Genomic DNA, 18,154 nt, shown 5'->3' on the forward strand with positions numbered 1-18,154 from the left:
TAGGTTATGCACAATAGGAACTACGGGCTGCACTAGCGATCAGCAAGGCACCTTGGCGGCCCTCGTATCGTCTGGTCGGGACTCGGTATACTGGTACGCATGTGTAGCTGCCACACACTTCATCTTAAGCCGCCCATGTTATTCACCTCATACTAGAGCACCATGGCCCACCACGAAGCAGCTACGCCTTGGCTACTCCGAGGAACAGATGCCGTTGACACGCATGAACCACCATATCCATATAGTTCATCACCAGCATAACACAAGCATTACCATTGAGTATCCGTTTCTTATGTAAAGATTGGGCAACAGAAGGGCCCCCAAAAAACATACGTCGGTTGCACTTGAGTTAAGGACCATAACAAGCTCGCCTAGACACCGCAATACCCAGCTGGGCTCACGGTATGCGGTCTAGTCAGTGAACTTGGCCCACGAGGTTCAACGTATCTTCTGAAGTCGCCAAGCCAAGCCAGGTTTGGGCTAACGCTTCAACGGCCACCGTAAACACACAGCACATCTCGTGTTGGGGGGCTCAAACATGCTCTAGTTCGTACATCAGGTGCTTATAATATATCCCCTTGTTCATCCTCGTTCGAACAAGGACATCGGAACGTTGCTGTGACTTGCTAACCACGTCTTCTCCTCTCTCCTCCCCATCCAGTCACTGGACCCCTCTTCTTGCTTCACCACGATGCGTGTTCATATTGCATTGCTCGCCTTGTTCGGCCTGCTGGCCGATGCGCAGTCCTGGATGCGGATGACCAGCCCGAGGCCCATCACCAAGAGGGGACCCGGTGGGCCATGCGAAGACATGGATCCCTACGACCGGTCCCACGTCCAAGAGTGGCCCGTCAATGGCCATGACGTCGGCCTCGCCTTCACCACGAGCAACTCCTTCGTCACCCTCCAAGCGACGCTAATCAACAATGGTTCCATCTACGACTTCGAAGACCTGCAGTCGCAGATTCACATCCACCGAGCGGATGACTACTGCTTCATGCGCATCCGGGGCATTGACGAGTGGATCGGCGAGCCTGCGCTCTTCCAGGTCAAGCAATATGTCCCCGGCCATGGCTACAACTTTACGGTATGTCTGGAAAGAACGGCCCCATGTGCAGGCGAGAGCGCACTTGGGCGAGATAATAGGCTGACCGAGGCCCAACAGTGTGCGGCCATCAAATTCGTCGAAGGAGGCCCGCACAAGCCGACCTGCCGCGGCTTCCACGAGCAGCTCGAGGGGGTGGTAGCGAACCCGCTAGATGGTCCGCCGATGCAGGAGGGCGATGGGGAAATCAAGTATGTTGAAGCCGACGAGTGAGAAGAGTACGACAACGATGTCTTAGACAAGTTGCTTGAGGCGTGGCATCAATAGTCGGCTTTCCTTCATACCTGACAAGCGTGGGATGTCACATAATAAGTCCTAACGGCTATTTTGTTCTTTTTTTCTCGAGCATAGGGCCACATGAGCACCAGATAGGAAGTTGGAAGCCCCAGATCACAAATGTACAGCCGCTTTCGGACAAGCTGTACCTCCCGTCGGAGGAACCGCAGCAGAGACACTATAGTACATACAGTACAACTTAATACATGACATCTATAGTACTAATGCATAACATAATCCATGATGGATTAGGCCAGCCAATTCGACCGAGCTGCGGTAGAGTCAGTAGGGCCAGTAGAGATAGAATAAAGAGGCATAAGCTTTGCTATTGGCTGCCTTCAATTCGACGAAATCAATATCAATTACGGAAATCCCTGCGAACGATGCCGGACAGCCGAGGTTGGACATCGATGTCTGATTGGCCAGAGGACCGGCGTATTTTCCGGAGTTTTTTTGCTTTTACTGCCTGGGATCACCATGACCAACCAGTCTAAATCATAAGTAGCATTTTTCCCGTGGGAAAATTCTCACGAGATGGTAATTTACCATCGACATTCGACCAAATACCATGGCAAGGGTTACTGCACCCTTGTTCCTTGCCTGCGCATGACGTGTAATGACGGATGGAAGGGAGGGTCGGTGTAGAGGTTGGGGAGTCCCAAAGATGGTTGATCATGCAACTTGGGCGGAGCAACGCGGCTTCTATCGTATAGTTAGATAGGAGTTGCAACTTTGGGGGGGGCCACGGAGAGGGTGGCAGAGGAGGATCAGAGACAGAAACATACATATGATACTAACCTTGGCATGAGAGTCGCCCGGAGGTAAGTCTCCTTGCCATGCCTATACATCTAGGTATGTTACCCACTCCCGACTCTCCCTTTTCTGCTGCTCGGGCAGCCATACCGGCGACGCCAAGCAAACGCCCTCAAGTATAACCTGGACTATCCCCATCATTCGATTTTGCAGGCGGGTAGTCGTCGACAGCAGTCTATCACACTCATACCATCCTATCATGCATCATCAAAACACCCAACATACTCGGCACCGCCCTTTAGCGCCCAAGGGCAGCCCCCATCCTAGAGTACTGGCACCTCAACCTGACCTGAAGGGCAATATAAGACCCAGGCGTCAGATAACCAAGCGTGCCGTAAGTCTGAACGGTGCTATACAAACCCATATAATGCACCCGCCCTTTTCCCGACTTCTGGACTCTCTACTGAATGTTCTTCATATCCAGTGTAAGCCATGCCAAGCGAAAAAGGTCAAGGTATGGCTCCTCCCAAAACCGAGCGGCGCAGCTGCATGGGCGTCGTCATGCACCCCTTCTACTTCCCACCTAATAGCCTTGGGTCCTTTGCTAGTGTGACGGCAACTCGCCATGCGCGCGTTGCACCCTGCGCGAGGTAGAATGCGTTTCCAGTGTCCTCAGCGACAAGGCCTCTTTGCAAAATGCCCGTGCCAATTTGGAAGACTACAAGAGCGTCTTCGCCGCTCTACGAAGCGGAAGCGATGGAGAGGCAGCTGAGATATTGGCACGCCTGAGAATGGGCATGGATGTCAGCGTCATTGCGGTGCTTTTGCGGGAAGCCCCGGGCGAAACCCCAGCTTCCTGCCCCCAAGGCCAACACACGCAGTTGAGTCCCTCGAATCCGCACAAGCCGACTTGGTCGTTGCGCACGCTCGAGCAAAGCTTCCTCTACGGATATGAGCTAGCATGACACGAAAATATGGCAAGAGCCTCTGCTGCAGGTAAGCTACCTACAATGAGCCCTCGACTTGCCGTATTATATATAAATATATATATATCTGAGATGTGCTCTAGCTCCGATTCTTTGGTAACCTGCCGTTCTCGAGCGGATTCAAGGCGAACCATTACCCGGCGAAGGTCCAGGATGTGCAGGTATCGAATATTTGCAATGATCTTTGGGCGGCCGTGCCGGCAAACTGCCGCCCCGGAGGTGTGTTGCTCTGATTCCCAACACGTAACCCTTCACTTTTGGTCTAGGTTTGCTCACGATATATGCAGGATACCTTACCAAGGGTGCTCTCTCGGGATACTTGACATCGCCCATCAGCTGATTGCCGCCGGCACGCCGGCGCGCGTGATCAACGGGGAACGCCACAACGTGTTGGCCGTCGCCAGCCCCGCCGAGTTCGCCCGGTCGTCGCTCCTGTCCCAGTGGGCGGCCAGATTCATCTTCAGCATCACGGGCACGACCCGCAGCCTCACGTCCATTACCGCCGCCTGGCGTGTTTGGGTCCTGATGCGGTGGAGGATCGATCCATCGCCCGAGACGTATGCGGCCATGCCGGAATGGATGCGGCCTACGATCAAGCAGCTGCTGTATCCCCATGTGGAGATTGTTGATTTGGTTGCCTATCCCAAGCTGCGAGACGCGGTGATTTCCCGGCCTTCTGCGCAGGCCCACCCGGATCTCGTGTGGCTGATGGATGCGTATCGAGGTTGCAGGTAGGAGGCCCATTCTGAAACCAGCATCACACACACGGCGCTTATGCTTGGATGGAAGCATCGTCTAACTCGGGTACATTTGCAGATGCAGCTTTGCTATGGAATTTCCCGAGATCGTTTGTTACAACAAGACAACTGGCCAGCCGGACTTCACAGACCACGCAAAGGTATGCATTTAACCGCTGGGTAACACGATGTATAACCCCCTTGCCGTGGTGGAAACTTACGAGGACTATGGACAGGCATGCGTCGCAGACCTGGACAATTGGACAATTGGCCCAGTTTTCCGCCGGTATCTACCGAATATGGACCAGCTCGTGGACATTGGCCTCGATGATGATTTCCCGGAGCCGAGGACACCGCTAGGATAGCTGGATCGTCAGACCCCTTCTGGCTATGTGATGACCATGGACCATAGATTTGGTGGGCGATTATAGAGCCGCGTAGTTTTCTTATAACGAAGGAGACGTCCGCGTAGCAGAGTATCTCTAGAGAACGACTTTGGAAGTCAGTAGTAACCTAGCGACCTGGTATTCTCTCGCAGATCTTTTCTCTGTTTTCCGCGTCAACTTCGCAACCTCTTCATCGAGAATCCCGCACGGTGTTTCGCCCGCGGGCGGAGGGTTGGGTCCGCTCCATTCTCCGGAAGTAGACGGGCCAGCGCATTGGGGCAAGAAGGGCGGATTTTAATTAACCTTGGAAGAACGTGGTGGCCACAGTAGGTGCAGAGGCGTGTTCGTCATACCACGAAAGGGCCGTGTATGTTTATAGGAGGGGTGTTTGTTTGTAGCCAGACGATACATCTCGACACTCCGAGTGGTCCAGGAGGTAGCGGGCCAGATCCACCTAGCGTGCAGCGCAGGCGTCGATGAGATCTCGTGGCATGCTGGCCCTCACCGACTGCGATCCTGAGTTTCTTGGTACGTGACGAGGGTGCGGTAGGCTTCAATACTTTCATTCACCACGGCACACAAGAAGACATCTTTACTGCGACCCGAGCTAGAGTGAACCGCGCCGTGTTTTGCGAGGTACGCTTCGAGCGCCACGGCATTGTTCCGTCTGCTACTGTCAGCCAGAGTCTGGACGCAGGTTGCCCACTCTTGGAGCTCTTCGTGGTCGTCGAACCCATACGATGGAGGCGACGATAGGTTCGCCATATCCACTGAAGATTGCGATGAATACTACTTTTCGACGTGCCCTGATGCGACTCTGGGCCTTCTTCGACAAACAACTTTCATGGCGCCCTGGGCGAAGGGTTTAGATGGGACCACTACACCAAACAACCCAAAAGGAAGAGAAATGAGCCGCCCTGGCTTTGGGTACCTTGAGAGTTTGGATTGGCCAAAATATCTTTGAGAACTTTGCACAGGCTGTCTCTGAAATAATCGGTCACTCGCCATTCGCTTCGATGATCCCATGGTGCTTAGAAGACATTTGAGCCGCGGAAAAGGCCAAGCGGAAAGGACGGCCCAGACGGGATCTTGCCAGTGGAGAGTTATTGTTGTTGTTATTGCCTTGTCGGCGGTATGTTTATTACAATTCGTGTCGCTCGCACATAGCCTCTGGACGTTAATGAAATATTCCAAAGCTGGTTTGACAGTTACAATACGTCAAAGTTAAGACACTCGATCTCCCGTGGTAAACTAGCGGTTCGTTCAAACTGCCGTTTTAGGTAATTGCCGAGAGGAGGCTAACCATGATCTGCCAGGGAAAGGCCGACAAGTCGCGGAGAAATTATGTCCGCGGTTGGCGGTCGGGACATCAGATGAAATTTTCTGGATAGGATCTTAAGATTAGCAGGGTAGTCGGCGATTGCGAGCCTCGAGATGGCTTTGAGACCCCGCTGTCGGGGGACGTGCTGGTCAATTTCCAGACGAGGTCATCGTCTGGAGTTGCCCATGGCCATGCTAGCCCGTCTCAGAAGCAACCCCCCGTTGCGGCCCCACTTGCGCGTTTCCAGATGATTGCAAACCCCCTGGATTTTGGCGATGTCGCTATGCCCGACCTGGTCGATATGATCCCCCGTCACCTCTCCCATCCACCACCTCGGCGCGAACCAAGCATGCGGATTGGACCAACGCACTCCCATCTCCACTTGGATCGTCGCAGATACAGCACCAACACATGCATCCTAGACTCAAGTCATATCAGGAGCACCCGCACTGCCGGGGGTCTATGCTGGTCTGCCGGGGGCTGCGACCTTGAGGCTCTGCGAGTCAACGGCCACTCCAGTCTGTGATTCGGCCTTCATCATGTCATTGGCAAGGGTGTTGCTACAAAACGCTATCACGACATGGGACGAAACCGTTACCCAATATCAGGAACCAAGCAAGGACCCCCCTCGGTCCATGTCAGCCGACATTTCTCTGGGCCTCTTCGGCCAGACGTGGGGGGCCCATGATCCATCCAGTCTTGAGGTGAAGGACCGTTCGTTATTCGGAAGAAGCCAGCAGTGCTGTCTCTGGCCGAGTGGTGGGGGGAAAGGAGGTTTGTAGGTTGCGTCCAGGAAAGTATATAGAGAGGCCATGAGTCGCGGCACTCTCTTCGATTCTTTTGCTACTCTCTCCAGCAGTCCAGTTCAGATCTCTTCCTCCCTTCGCTTTTAACCATCTTCATTCTTTTCAGGTCGGTGACCTCCACGTTCTTTCTACACTCTACCACGAGACCCATTCACAGCACAGGTGCAACCTTTCAGCCCGTTTTCCAAAAACAGATACTAGCAACCTTGCTATAGCCAGCCGCTTCTTCAAAACACCAATCACCACCACAGCAAATTTCGTCAAGATGCAGTACGCACTTACTTTCGTCGCCTTCGCCGCCCCGGCCCTTATCTCGGCCCATGGCGCCATCTCCTCGCCCAAGCCCCGTTCTGCCGGTAAGGCCATGGCCGCCGCGTGCGGTCAACAGGTGCAGAACCAGCAGTCCTCGGACGCCTTCGGCAACATCCAGGGCGAGCTGCAGGTGGTGGGCAAGGACATGACCGCGGACTGCAACCTCTGGCTCTGCAAGGGCTTCCAGTTCGACGACAACTCGGCCAACGTCCAGTCCTTCACCACCGGCCAGAAGGTCCCCATCACCTTCGACCTGCGCGCACCCCACACCGGTACCGCCAACATCTCCATCGTCGACACCAAGTCCAACAGCATCATCGGCGAGCCCCTCAAGACCTACGACACCTTCGCGTCCAACTCGGCGCCCCAGGCCGCCGACGAGAAGAGCGTCACCGTCACCATCCCCGACCTCGGCGGCAAGTGCGCCACCGCCGGCGAGTGTGTCATCCAGCACTACTGGGACGCCCGCTCCATCGACCAGACCTACGAGTCCTGTATCGACTTCACCGTCGGCGGTGGAGGTGCCGGTGCCGCCGCGCCCGCCCCCTCGGCTGCGGCCCCCACCACTTCCGCGGCTGCTAACGCGCCCGCCCCTACCACCCTCGCGACCCAGACCCGCACTGCCACCAGCGCTCCTGCTGCCGGCGGTGATGCTCCCGCTACCGGCGGATCCGGCGCTGCCTTGTACGCTCAGTGCGGCGGCAATGGCTTCACCGGCGCCAGCTCCTGCGCCGAGGGTACCTGCAAGAAGCAGAACGACTACTACTCCCAGTGCGTGCCCAACTGAGGGGTATTGAACCCGAGTTGGATGGATGAATTTCATTGGTGCAGGCTTTAGCTTCATTGTATATATGATTTCTTAAATTTCCTTCCAAAAAGCATTTAGGGGAGTGGGGAGTATTTGAACTGTGTATAGATGCAGCAAGACCTGGACATATATAAAATATTCAGATGTTTTCTCATTGCAAATTTGGTTTCCAACCTACTTGGTCTCTTTCCGTGACCTTCTGTAACTGTTGTAATGATGACGCCCTACGCTTGCTGAAAAGGAGTGTCCATCAAGTAGTTTGTGGATGCTCGTACACCCTTTGCGCCTGTTTCCTTCAGAATCGACGTGTTAAGTACAGTGAAATTCATTGATTTTGTCCTCATAGTCGCAAGTCTCACTCATTTTTTCTCTTTGACAAACTGCCCCGAAAACCAATCTCATGGAATAAGTCCAAGTCGCTAAATACACATAGTTACTCTAGGAAGTCACTAGGAACGTCGGGTCCTGAATTTCATTTGGTCAGCTGCCAAGATCATGAAGGGAAGGGTTTTCGGTGGAATGGACTTACCCCAGACATGCAAGCTATCGGGTGACGCTTTTGAGCGGTGGGGAGGCTGCGTGTCGTCCACCAGATCCCCGTCTACGTAGTGTTCCATGATGTTACCGGTAGGATCAAACCTGACAAAGTTGGTTAGTATATCCGTTTCATACATGTAACCCATCATGTAAAATGGTCGGGAAAGGAACCCCTTTTCTTTCTCACTTACCAGTAATCGAAGATCTGGCTGCCTAGAACGTGTCTTCCGACGCCCCAGCAGTTCTTGTAGCCCTTCTCCCTCAGCCAGTCGTGACCCAGGACCTGGGTGTCGAAGTCATGCGTCTCATAAGAAGTGTGATGGACGTGGAACTTGGGGCCTAACAGTCAGGTTATTATGAGTACTGCAAGAGACATCACTCATCTTTTGGCAAAGACTTACCTTGGTAGAAGAAGAAGCAGTGGTGGTCGACGGGCTCCTTTCCGCGGTCCAGCCGCAAGAAGCAGGTGATATCAGTACCAGCATCGTCGTGCACGAGCTAGGGGAGAGCAATGTCAGCGAATTACTTGAAATCGGATCTAGTCGAGCCCTTTTTCAAAAGGTCACGTGGATATTTCAGACTTACATCACTCGCGATAAGGTTGAAATGAGTTGTGTAGAATTCGTAGGCCTTGGCGTAGTTAGTACTACAGTGACCCCAGTGGCCAAGCTTGTGCACCGGGGCCGGTCTCTTCTGGAAGCGCTGGAAGTGGTTCTTCGGTCGGTTCTTCTCGAAAGGCTGATCGAGACAAGATGAAAAACACCACGTCAGTCACATGACGAATCACAAGATTACCCCATTGGCGATTCACGTCGCAGGGCGAGCTCTACCGCAGTCGGGGGGGGGGGGGGTAAGAGGGCTGCCATAGATCTAGACTTACGTAATTTATGGGCTCCTGCGGGAGCGGGACCTCGAGGACTCCCGCCTCCTCCTGGCCGTAGACGAGGTGGAAGGGGAAGTTGTCGACGGGGTCGTAGAAAGTGACGCACTTGCCCTTGCCGGGGGCGTCCTCGAGCTCGTAGACCTTGGTGGCCTTGGGCAGGGTCTCGGCGGCGTAGCGCAGCTCGTCCTCGGACTCGACGACGTAGCCGACGCCGGCGAACTCGTCCCGGTCCGCCTTGACGGCGCACACGACCCAGGGCGCCGTGCCGTAGCCGCGGAAGTAGATCTTCTCGTCGCCGTTGACTCGCTTCTCCTCGGTGAAGCCGAAGTCGTTAAACCACTGACCGCCTTCTCCATGTCCTGGTACTTGTAGTACGCATGGCTGATCCGGTTCAGGATGATCTTCCGGGGTGCCTCGGCAGCCATGGTGGGGAAGGTTTGCCGGGAGATGTACCGGTAATAATATGTAGTTGCAAATTACCTTGTAGCGGAAGTGAGTAAACGAATCACCGGTCTCAAATGGCAGCCGTGCAGTTTTATATAACAGCAAGGCTTGTTTGTGAGTGATCTAGGATAAAGGATGGCAAGAAATGAGCTCTTCTCTTAGACGGACAAAGCCTTGGGGGAGAAATGGCAGGGCATTGATATATATAGGACGATGGCTAAAACACCGGAGTCCGCCAACTAACCCGGCCACCCTGTATTTCCCCGCAAAGCATCTATGGATTTAACCCAATCGAGTATATCGAGACTGGATAGAAAGCTACTGATTGGGCCTATCGGGATCAATTGAGCAGAGAAATGCCGAGTCGGTCGGCAGAGAATAGAGGTAAAATAGATGATCAGCAGGCGCGAAACTGGCCCATGGTCATCTCTGCTAATAGCTTACGCAGACTACTACATAGGGAGCCACCACTGTCGCATTCCGGCATCCCGTCTTCACAGGAGCCTCGTTCCCCCGCAGTAACTTGATGCAGGAGTAGTCGGAGATATGTAGGTTGCCTACGAGTCCAAGTCGGCATTTCGAACGGGGCCCAAATGGGTGAATTGGAGAAACATGAAGGTAACCTATTGCAGATCGTACAGTATGAATGAACGTAGGAGCCACCTGTGCGTATGTTCGATCCGCCAGCCACGATGGTTTACCGACATGCGCTACTTATTACCCCATGGATTTGCAGCAACGGAAAAGGCAGGTGCAGTTAAATCCGAATAAACCCATATTTCCGAGTTGAATACGGAGTAGTCGACGACTGGATTCTACTCCAGTCAGGTCCAACAAGTCAGAGCCCTCCTATCGAGACATCAACAGTATGAAGTGATCTCGGACATAATTCTGAGTCCGTCACAAGTTGGAGGGGTTATGGTCCCCCTCCCCGCATAGGTTATATGTAGTCCCTATCTCTCCCTGCATACTTACTCGGAACTCCTTTATCTAGCTTTTGCCCTAGCTAGCCTTCGCGAGACCTACAGCCTACAGGGGGTGATGTACATCTAAAATCATACAAGGTAAAGGCACGAGTTCGAAGATATTTAGAATTCACTTCTTGAAAAACATGAACACAGTCCTACTGTATGAAAGGAAGTGAGCGTCTGGCTACATTGTGCTGGATATATTTCCCCAGTACGCATACGATGTAGGTACCGTCTGCCGCTACTGTCCAGTGTTCCGCGGCGCTATTGGAGTCCCACAACGCTCTAAATTGGAACCCCATGACGACAGACAGGCCTGGCCCCCAAAAAAGGCCTGAGATGCAGATGCAGGGCACGGGCAGGGGCTGTTGCGACGTCGCTTGCTCACTGGCCTCGCCCCCAATTCAGCCCCTCTATCAATCAAAGCAAACCTTGAGGCTGAAGGACCAACACCGCAATTCAGGATCCAAATCCTACCCTAGCCTTACCTGCATATTGGGAACTGTAACCTAGGCTACAACCTGAATGCCACTTTGGCTTTCGCGAGCAACCTTGTTCCTTTTCACTCTCTTGATCGCAATCGTTGCAATTCTATCCACCACTGCCCCCGAACGGGCCACCGATCTCACCACCACCACCTCCTCCTCCAACGCCGCCGCTTTCGCCGCCGCCGCTATCGCCAACATGGTCAAGAAGCTCTCGAAGGCGAGCACCAACACGTCCCTGGCGTCGACGGCCTCGAGCTCGACGACGGACCTCAACCGCGGCGGCCCCTCGCCGGTCCAGCCCCCGCCGCGCCTGCTGCCCTCGATCCTGACCGACGGCGGCCCGCTGCCGCGCCTCGTCGTCTTCGACCTCGACTACACGCTCTGGCCCTTCTGGGTGGATACGCACGTGTACCCGCCCCTGAAGGTCGTGCCCGGCAGCCAGAACGCGGCCGCCGTCGACAAGGTGGGCGAGACCTTCGCCTTCTACGCCGACGTGCCCTCGGTGCTGCACGGCCTCGGCATCGCGGGTATCAAGATCGCCGTCGCGAGCCGGACGTGCGCGCCCGACCTGGGCCGCGAGCTCCTGAAGATGCTGCACGTGCCCGCGCTGGGGTCCATCTTCAGCGGCATCGGCGGCTCCAGCTCCGGCAGCAGCGGCGGCGGGAAGGAGAAGGAAGCCGCCGTGACGGCCTTCACCGCCGCGCTCGGCCGCAAGGACAAGGCGCGCCGCGCGCTCGACTTCTTCGACGCCGGGCTCGAGATCTACCCGAGCTCCAAGATCCGCCACTTCGAGGCCATCCACAAGAAGACGGGCATCCCTTACACCGAGATGCTCTTCTTTGACGACGAGAGCCGGAACCGCGAGACCGAGAGCTTAGGTGTCACAATGCGCTTGGTGCGCGACGGCGTTTCGTGGCAGGAGGTCGAAAAGGGCATCATGGACTGGAGGAAACGCCGGTCTGGCAAAAACTAGAATGGCCACACACTGCGCCAGCGACGAGCCTGGGGACAATGATGGGCATCGTACAGTCACTAGAACATGGCCACCACGTGATGCTCTGGACAAAATATGTCGAATGGTTTTGTATTTAAGCGAGGTGTTTGGAGTTGGTAGATTAGCATAAGTCATGGTATATAGAAGGCAACAAGGCAACCAAAATTCGACATGCCAACAATGTCCATCCACAAGATATATCGTCTATTGCACAAGTGTACCAAAAGAGATGGTATAAATCTTTCGCCCTTCAATACCCACAAAAAGAGGCCTCAATTATTCGTATGCTCTATACGTAACCCGATAGGATGCCCATATTTACTGGACCGCGGTTGGTTCCTTCGAAGGTACAGTGTCTGCCACAGTCTTCTCGGAGAGCTCAGTCGACTCAACTCCCTTGCTCTCCTTCGCTGCTTCGGAAATGGAGAGTTTGTTCAGGTCAACAGCTGCAGCATCTACGGTCTTGTGTGCCTCTCCATTTGTCGCTGGGGCAGTTGCAGCCGCATCCGCTGGGGCGGAGGAGGGCGCCACAGCTTTGTCCTCGCCAAACTTTTGGTTCGGGAAGGCCACGGGAATTGTGGCGACGCGCTCGTTTCTTTGCTTCTTATCCTTGGTACCGACAGCCATAAGCTCGAGACGCTTGCCGTCGTCGTACGGCCGCCAGTACATGGGTCTCGGGGGCAGCGCAGTGTGGCCGTTCTCCCACGTCATGAGTCGCTTCACCTCGTCGTCAAACTTGGGCTCTTCGAAGAATTTCCATTCCATCTCGCCGCCGTAGGCCTTGGGAATGTTCTTGATGTCGATGAAGGAAGTCAAGACTGGCAGCACATCGGTCGGGCCGAGAATGAAGATCTTGGAGACGGTAACTGGGTCGAACCAGCGCTTGACCCAGCCCCATACTGTCGAGAAGAAGACTGGAGCGCCGATGATGAAGATGCCTGCACCCATTCGGATTAATACCAAACCCTTACAGAGACAAAAGGGGCCAGAGAAGGAATATACGCACGGTCGAGAGTCTCGGGGTAGTGGGCAGTCGCCAGCATGCTGGCTGCCTGCATATGCGACTTGAGGTTCCAGAACATGCGCAAGCTGACTTGGGAAATGTCCACGATGTTTGTGCTCAGGGTGATTGGCGTCTCTGCATACTCTCGATCGGTGCACTGGGTGCACAGCGGCTGCGCGAACCGCGTCAGGTTCTCGTACAGCGCAAAGAGGCGCAGGAGCTTCGCGGGGGTGGTGCCGTCCGTCTTGGCGCTGCTATAAGTGGTGTCGGTCGACTTCTCATACTTGGCTACCGTGTTGGAGTCGAGGTGCCGTATTTGGTAAACGTAGATTGGAATGCCCCTATATTCCCCTCCGTTAGTACATGGACGTGGTGGTGCCCGCAAACTTTTTGTTGAAATGCAAGTCATACCGTCGATCGCGTCGTCCCGTGAACATGGGGTACTGCACGCTTCTTGGTAAGCAAATCATGTTCATCCACAGTGTTCCGTTTCGTTTCGTTTCGGGGGCTCACAAGCTTCTTGGAAGTTTCGTAGGCATCGACATCGATGGTGTTATAGAGGACGTCTATCTCGTTGGCCTTGCGGAACTTTTCGGTCTCGCTGAACTGGCCGTACGCATCTTGGACTATCCACTTGCGCGCCCGGAGATATCGCCTGTAGGGTTGCCCAATGGCGTCAGCTCTCGCATCCTCTTCTTTCTCTCTCCCGGGTGACTACAGCAGGGCAGGACTAGGTAGGCGCATACAGCAACGTAGGGTCATCGTGCGATGGTGGTGGTCCCGGAGTCCAAGCCCCCTTCTCTTGGAGGAAGACCTTGAAGTCCTTGAGGGCCTGCTCTTCAGATGCGGTGAGATGGCCAAGGTGACCCTGTGGATATCCGTGTTCGACCCCGCCAGCCGACGGAACCCGATGAATCGAGCTCGACTTGGTCATGGTAGGCAACAGATAAGCTATAGAGTATATGGTACGATAGCTATAGGCAAGCAGGAGAGTAGTAGTAAGAAACTGATCCAAAATAGGAAGGTTTCAAAGGATGCCAACGAAGGAGGGAAGAAACGAAGCGAGGTGTGCTACGTGCAACAACAAGAAGTTCGTCGGTGTTAGTTGAGCACAGGAATAAGTAAGCCAGGAAATTTGGGTAATGATGAACAATACAAATGCTGCAGGTACCCCCAGTTCTGCCAGCAAACAAGCCAAATTAAGTAATGGGCACCCAGCTGTAATAATACCTGTCACTCGGCTAACCTAGCAGTAGCAAGTTAGATTGCAAGGGATTAGAAAGCAAATCTGGGAGACTGGGAGGCGATGGCAAATCACCATTTCAATCTTCTTTCCAACCCTCATCTTTTCGTCTGTCCTATGTTCGTCACGTCCTACTTGCACCCGCTCCAGCCGTCTGGGTCTGCCCAATTTTAGCGCCTGAATCTTCGGTGTTGTGCAGCCGCTGGGCGCTTTAGCAGCTATTCATCCGGATGTGTGCGTGCGTGCCGGCTGAGCTACCCGACGCTTCTGTTACGCCGCCAGATGAATGACGTTTTACTAGCACTTCTGTGCGATTCGTGCATCTTGTCGTTTGCGTGGTGTCAAGATCGGTCAGATGGACACGAACTTCCCATCGGGTCTGCCATAGTAAGCAAGGTACGTCAAAGGAAATAACGAAATGAAATAAAATAAAATATCGCAAGCATCAGGTAGGTGTATGGATGTTACGTCCATTACATCCGCCTTCTCCGTCGCATAAGGGAAGAAATCCATCGTCTTGACGTCAACCCATGCATCCCTTCCCAAACTATGGGCTGCACTAGTGCTGACATCCCAACATCCCTAGCCTAATCGTTTTTCATCTCTCTTATTGGAACCTTACCGCATGGTACACAGCAGTGCACTATTGACGCATGTGTCCGGGTTGCACACCACCCAAGCAAACCTGAGTAACATTGAAACAATTACTTGAGGCGAAATTGACTTTTGTTTTACTCAATGTGATTAAGACTAACTGCTGCCAAGTACTTATTCTGTTGGCTTTTATTCATATTGGGGGTGCCCATAAGATTTGGTGGCTTCGACTAACACTCCATTGGTATTGCCATGGCTTGCCATTTCGCCTATCATTTTAGAGGCGGCATGTCCGACAGCCCGTAGTGTTCGCCAAACGGATCCCAGCTCGGGTCGGTGTGCCTCTCATACTCGATCCCCAGCGCCAGCTCCGCCGCCGCCGCCTCGCCCCACACGTGCCCGATCCAGGCGAACACGGTGTCGATGGCGGCCGTAACCCCCGAACCCGTGAAGACGTGCCCGTCCCGGACCCAGCGCGCCCGCGCGACCCAGTACGTCCTGGGCCGTACGCCACCGTCACGGCCCAGCTGCGCTTGTTGGTCGTCGCCCGCCGGCCGTCCAGCACGCCCGCGCGCGTCGCGATCCCCGCTCCCGTGCAGGACGCGACCAGGTACCGCAGGCGCGGGAACACGTCGCGGACGAACTGGATCGTGTTGTCGAGGTCGGGCGCCCGCGTGCCGAGGCCGCCCGGGACCAGCAGCATGTCGAGCTCGAGGCTCTGGTCCCGGACGACGGAGTCGAAGGTGTGGCTCGGCACGATGACCTCGCCGAAGCTCGAGTTGGACACACTCATGGCTCGGGGCGCTGTGGATACGGGGTCCAGGGTCGCGGCGATCATGTAGAGATTGAGCTGCCGCTGGAGCGAGAGCAGATTCAGCGGCTCGAGGGATCCGAAGACGTCGACCACATCGAACGATGGGAAGAGCACGACGCCGATGTTCTTGACCGGCTTGGCTACACAGCCGAGTTAGTTGTTTTGCGTACCGAAAACATCTCAGTTGCCTTACAACCCGTATCATTTGATTGGCATAGTGCGGCTTGCACCAGGTAAGGGAGCAGCAGAAGCAACCCGGAACCGTAGGTTTTCATTGTGGCTAACGTATCCCACAAGCGAATGTCCCACACAAGCGAATGTCCCATTCTTTTATACCCCTTCTAATAAAATATAAGTTAATTTCACCACAACGTATTTAAAATATTAAAATTAATCGGAATCCTTATCTCTAGATACTTCTATATCATTCTAATAAGTGCGCGTATTATGCCCGGGCTCTCTATAGATTCTATAGCGTTGTGAGTATATCCTAAACGTCCTCGTACGACCACTCCTCCGACGCGATTCGTCTTGTAACTATTTATCAATGTCCTTTTAAAACTGTAAGTCTTTTCTAGTTTATATACGAAGTGATCTTTTATTTTATAGCCGTTTTTTTTTTCGTACGGCGGCGCCGGCTAAGCATTTTATTTACCTTTTAAAGTATCGCGTTCTTATTTTTTAAAAGAGTAACTCGGTATATAATATATGTTATAGCCTTTATAATTTAATTAAAACTAATTAAAATAAACGTTAAAAAACTATTTTAATATTATACGATACGGTTTCGAACGTATTCGGTTTAAAATTAAACTTTAATCGGGTTATTTAAGGTTTTTAATTCTTAAGGAAGAGGTAGGCCGAAAGATGTCCCCGGAGGTGTTAAAGTACGTAGCTTTATATTTAATTGTGAAATAATATATTCCGGATCGTACGGAACGAGTTTTATCCTTCGAAAGCTTCCTCGTATATTCGAAACGGTGAAAATCGCCTGGAACGCTTTTAAAAACGTTAGTAGGAAGTCCTCTTTTAAAATATAGGTGATATACGCTCGTATAAGATATTTAATTTCTTTCCCGTACACCCTTTTTAATATACGAAAACAGCCGATATTAAAAGGTTAGAGCTTATATAATAAATAAGAAGGTATATAGAGTATAATAATCGAGTTCTCTTTATAGTAGAGCTCGAAAGCTATCGAGTAGTGGCTTTCGTGGCCGTTTAGGACTAGGAGGCGATAACGACCCTTCGTACGAGACCTGGTATATTAATTAAAGTGTCGAATCTAGTCCTCGCCTCTTTTATTCGTGGTCTAGCCATTTTTGGTAACTGCGATCACCTAGTCCTTCGGCAATGGGCTGTTTTCGTACTAAGAAGAGAGGTGCGTTTTCCCGGTAAAGATGATGTACGGAGGGATGGCGTAACCGTGTAATCCGACGCCCTGGATAACTGTAACCTATTCCCGGTTCCTTTGCTGTATTGCCTTAGGCTTTCCGCGTCGATTGGAGGTGGTTACGATTATTTCGGACGAGATTTAGCCTATAAGAAAGCCGGTCTCGTCGAAATTATAAATATCCTCTTTTTAGATCCCGTACTTATAAATTATATTCCGTACGAAGGTAAACTATACGCGATACGTATCGGGATCTTTATAGAGGACTTTTTAATAATCGATTCTTCGGTTAAAACGCGTCCGGAGGTCTAGTTATTATTATACGAAGTTAAAGGCCTAATTAACGCCGACGCGTCCCGCGTTACGTAAATTAAATAATCGATTCGTTATATTTTTTATATTACTTAACCGAGGAAAAAACGATCGCGTATTTAAATTAATAATATATCGAATAATCGTATTTTCTTCGGAATTTAAAAGCTTTTAAAAATTCGTAAGTATTTCGCGTCGTATAGGTTAATTATTTCGTTTATATTATAAAGTTTTTAATAGGACGTAATAAATTAATATAGCCTTTCGTACGCTTAAAGTTAAATCTTTCTAGAGCGCTTAAAACGTTAGAATTATATCACTCTCTTTTTAAAGTTATAGCATTTTCGGACGTAAAAGAATATAAAAAAAGGTTGAGGCTATGAAGAAATTTATGAAAGTAGGACATTCGCTTGTGTGGGACATTCGCTTGTGGGATACGTTAGGCTTTGTGTGATACCGGGTAATCCCTTATTGAGAGCTGAAGAATCTAGGGAGCAGCACGATGATAAGTCTTGGTCGCCATGGTCTATATATACCTAGTCAAGCTGTTTGCCATGCCGTCCGCCTCATGCCAAGATATACCAGGTGTGTTGCTAGTTAAGGGGGTATTTCTTGTTGAGAGGCATCGGTGTGTTGAGTATAATCCATTTCCCAGGGGTTGGTGTGCATGGACTATTGGTGAGCAAGTTCGAGCAAGTATTGCAGTAATTCGTCTTACACACTCTTTGAACAAAGTCTACTGTATCGGGCAACCGATTAAGCTCCGTACATGGTTATAGCCACACATAGATATAGCCACACATGGTTATAGCCACACATGGCTAGTATTACTAATAAGTAAGCACCTTCTATACGAATCGTGCATTCAAATTCAATCATATGAGATAATCCTTATGAGACAATCAGTATACTATACACCTTGACCAGGCCTGCCACCAGAGTAGATTATTTGAGGTATGACTGGGAGGGGGAATACAATGCATCGGACGAT

At 52.2% G+C, this 18,154-nt stretch overlaps 9 protein-coding genes across 9 annotated transcripts; 5 read left to right on the forward strand and 4 right to left on the reverse strand.

The window, feature by feature from the left end:
- Nucleotides 1-691: 691 nt before the first annotated feature.
- On the forward strand, nucleotides 692-1,318 carry PG994_000264 (uncharacterized protein; the record flags this gene model as incomplete). Its single annotated transcript, XM_066851673.1, has 1 exon — nucleotides 692-1,318. One exon carries the CDS (start codon nucleotides 692-694, stop codon nucleotides 1,316-1,318), a length of 627 nt encoding a protein of 208 aa, XP_066722305.1.
- A 1,308-nt stretch (nucleotides 1,319-2,626) lies between these two features.
- On the forward strand, nucleotides 2,627-4,222 carry PG994_000265 (uncharacterized protein; the record flags this gene model as incomplete). Its single annotated transcript, XM_066851674.1, has 6 exons — nucleotides 2,627-2,741; nucleotides 2,789-2,937; nucleotides 3,204-3,339; nucleotides 3,422-3,851; nucleotides 3,937-4,018; nucleotides 4,094-4,222. 6 exons carry the CDS (start codon nucleotides 2,627-2,629, stop codon nucleotides 4,220-4,222), a joined length of 1,041 nt encoding a protein of 346 aa, XP_066722306.1.
- A 522-nt stretch (nucleotides 4,223-4,744) lies between these two features.
- PG994_000266 (uncharacterized protein) lies at nucleotides 4,745-5,008 on the reverse strand (the record flags this gene model as incomplete). The annotated part of the gene is made up of 1 exon (XM_066851675.1): nucleotides 4,745-5,008. The coding sequence occupies one exon, from the start codon at nucleotides 5,006-5,008 to the stop codon at nucleotides 4,745-4,747; it is 264 nt and encodes an 87-aa protein (XP_066722307.1).
- A 539-nt stretch (nucleotides 5,009-5,547) lies between these two features.
- On the forward strand, nucleotides 5,548-6,090 carry PG994_000267 (uncharacterized protein; the record flags this gene model as incomplete). Its single annotated transcript, XM_066851676.1, has 2 exons — nucleotides 5,548-5,603; nucleotides 5,652-6,090. 2 exons carry the CDS (start codon nucleotides 5,548-5,550, stop codon nucleotides 6,088-6,090), a joined length of 495 nt encoding a protein of 164 aa, XP_066722308.1.
- A 545-nt stretch (nucleotides 6,091-6,635) lies between these two features.
- On the forward strand, nucleotides 6,636-7,469 carry PG994_000268 (chitin binding protein; the record flags this gene model as incomplete). Its single annotated transcript, XM_066851677.1, has 1 exon — nucleotides 6,636-7,469. One exon carries the CDS (start codon nucleotides 6,636-6,638, stop codon nucleotides 7,467-7,469), a length of 834 nt encoding a protein of 277 aa, XP_066722309.1.
- A 470-nt stretch (nucleotides 7,470-7,939) lies between these two features.
- On the reverse strand, nucleotides 7,940-9,335 carry PG994_000269 (glyoxalase family protein; the record flags this gene model as incomplete). The annotated part of the gene is made up of 6 exons (XM_066851678.1): nucleotides 7,940-8,129; nucleotides 8,219-8,366; nucleotides 8,429-8,525; nucleotides 8,613-8,765; nucleotides 8,908-9,195; nucleotides 9,255-9,335. The coding sequence occupies 6 exons, from the start codon at nucleotides 9,333-9,335 to the stop codon at nucleotides 7,940-7,942; spliced, it is 957 nt and encodes a 318-aa protein (XP_066722310.1).
- A 1,671-nt stretch (nucleotides 9,336-11,006) lies between these two features.
- Nucleotides 11,007-11,783, forward strand: PG994_000270 (magnesium-dependent phosphatase-1; the record flags this gene model as incomplete). Its single annotated transcript, XM_066851679.1, has 1 exon — nucleotides 11,007-11,783. One exon carries the CDS (start codon nucleotides 11,007-11,009, stop codon nucleotides 11,781-11,783), a length of 777 nt encoding a protein of 258 aa, XP_066722311.1.
- Nucleotides 11,784-12,122: 339 nt separating this feature from the next.
- PG994_000271 (uncharacterized protein) lies at nucleotides 12,123-13,756 on the reverse strand (the record flags this gene model as incomplete). The annotated part of the gene is made up of 4 exons (XM_066851680.1): nucleotides 12,123-12,742; nucleotides 12,811-13,090; nucleotides 13,219-13,462; nucleotides 13,554-13,756. Coding segments are annotated over 4 exons (1,347 nt in total), but the record flags the coding sequence as incomplete, so codon positions are not given.
- A 1,165-nt stretch (nucleotides 13,757-14,921) lies between these two features.
- Nucleotides 14,922-15,482, reverse strand: PG994_000272 (uncharacterized protein; the record flags this gene model as incomplete). Its single annotated transcript, XM_066851681.1, has 1 exon — nucleotides 14,922-15,482. The coding sequence occupies one exon, from the start codon at nucleotides 15,480-15,482 to the stop codon at nucleotides 14,922-14,924; it is 561 nt and encodes a 186-aa protein (XP_066722313.1).
- Between the last annotated feature and the right edge of the window lie 2,672 nt (nucleotides 15,483-18,154).

Source organism: Apiospora phragmitis (genome assembly GCF_038363925.1).
Source record: "Apiospora phragmitis strain CBS 135458 chromosome Unknown utg000001l:1.0-2902119.0:1.0-2906034.0, whole genome shotgun sequence".
In the NCBI taxonomy this organism is placed as follows: Eukaryota; Fungi; Ascomycota; class Sordariomycetes; order Amphisphaeriales; family Apiosporaceae; genus Apiospora; species Apiospora phragmitis.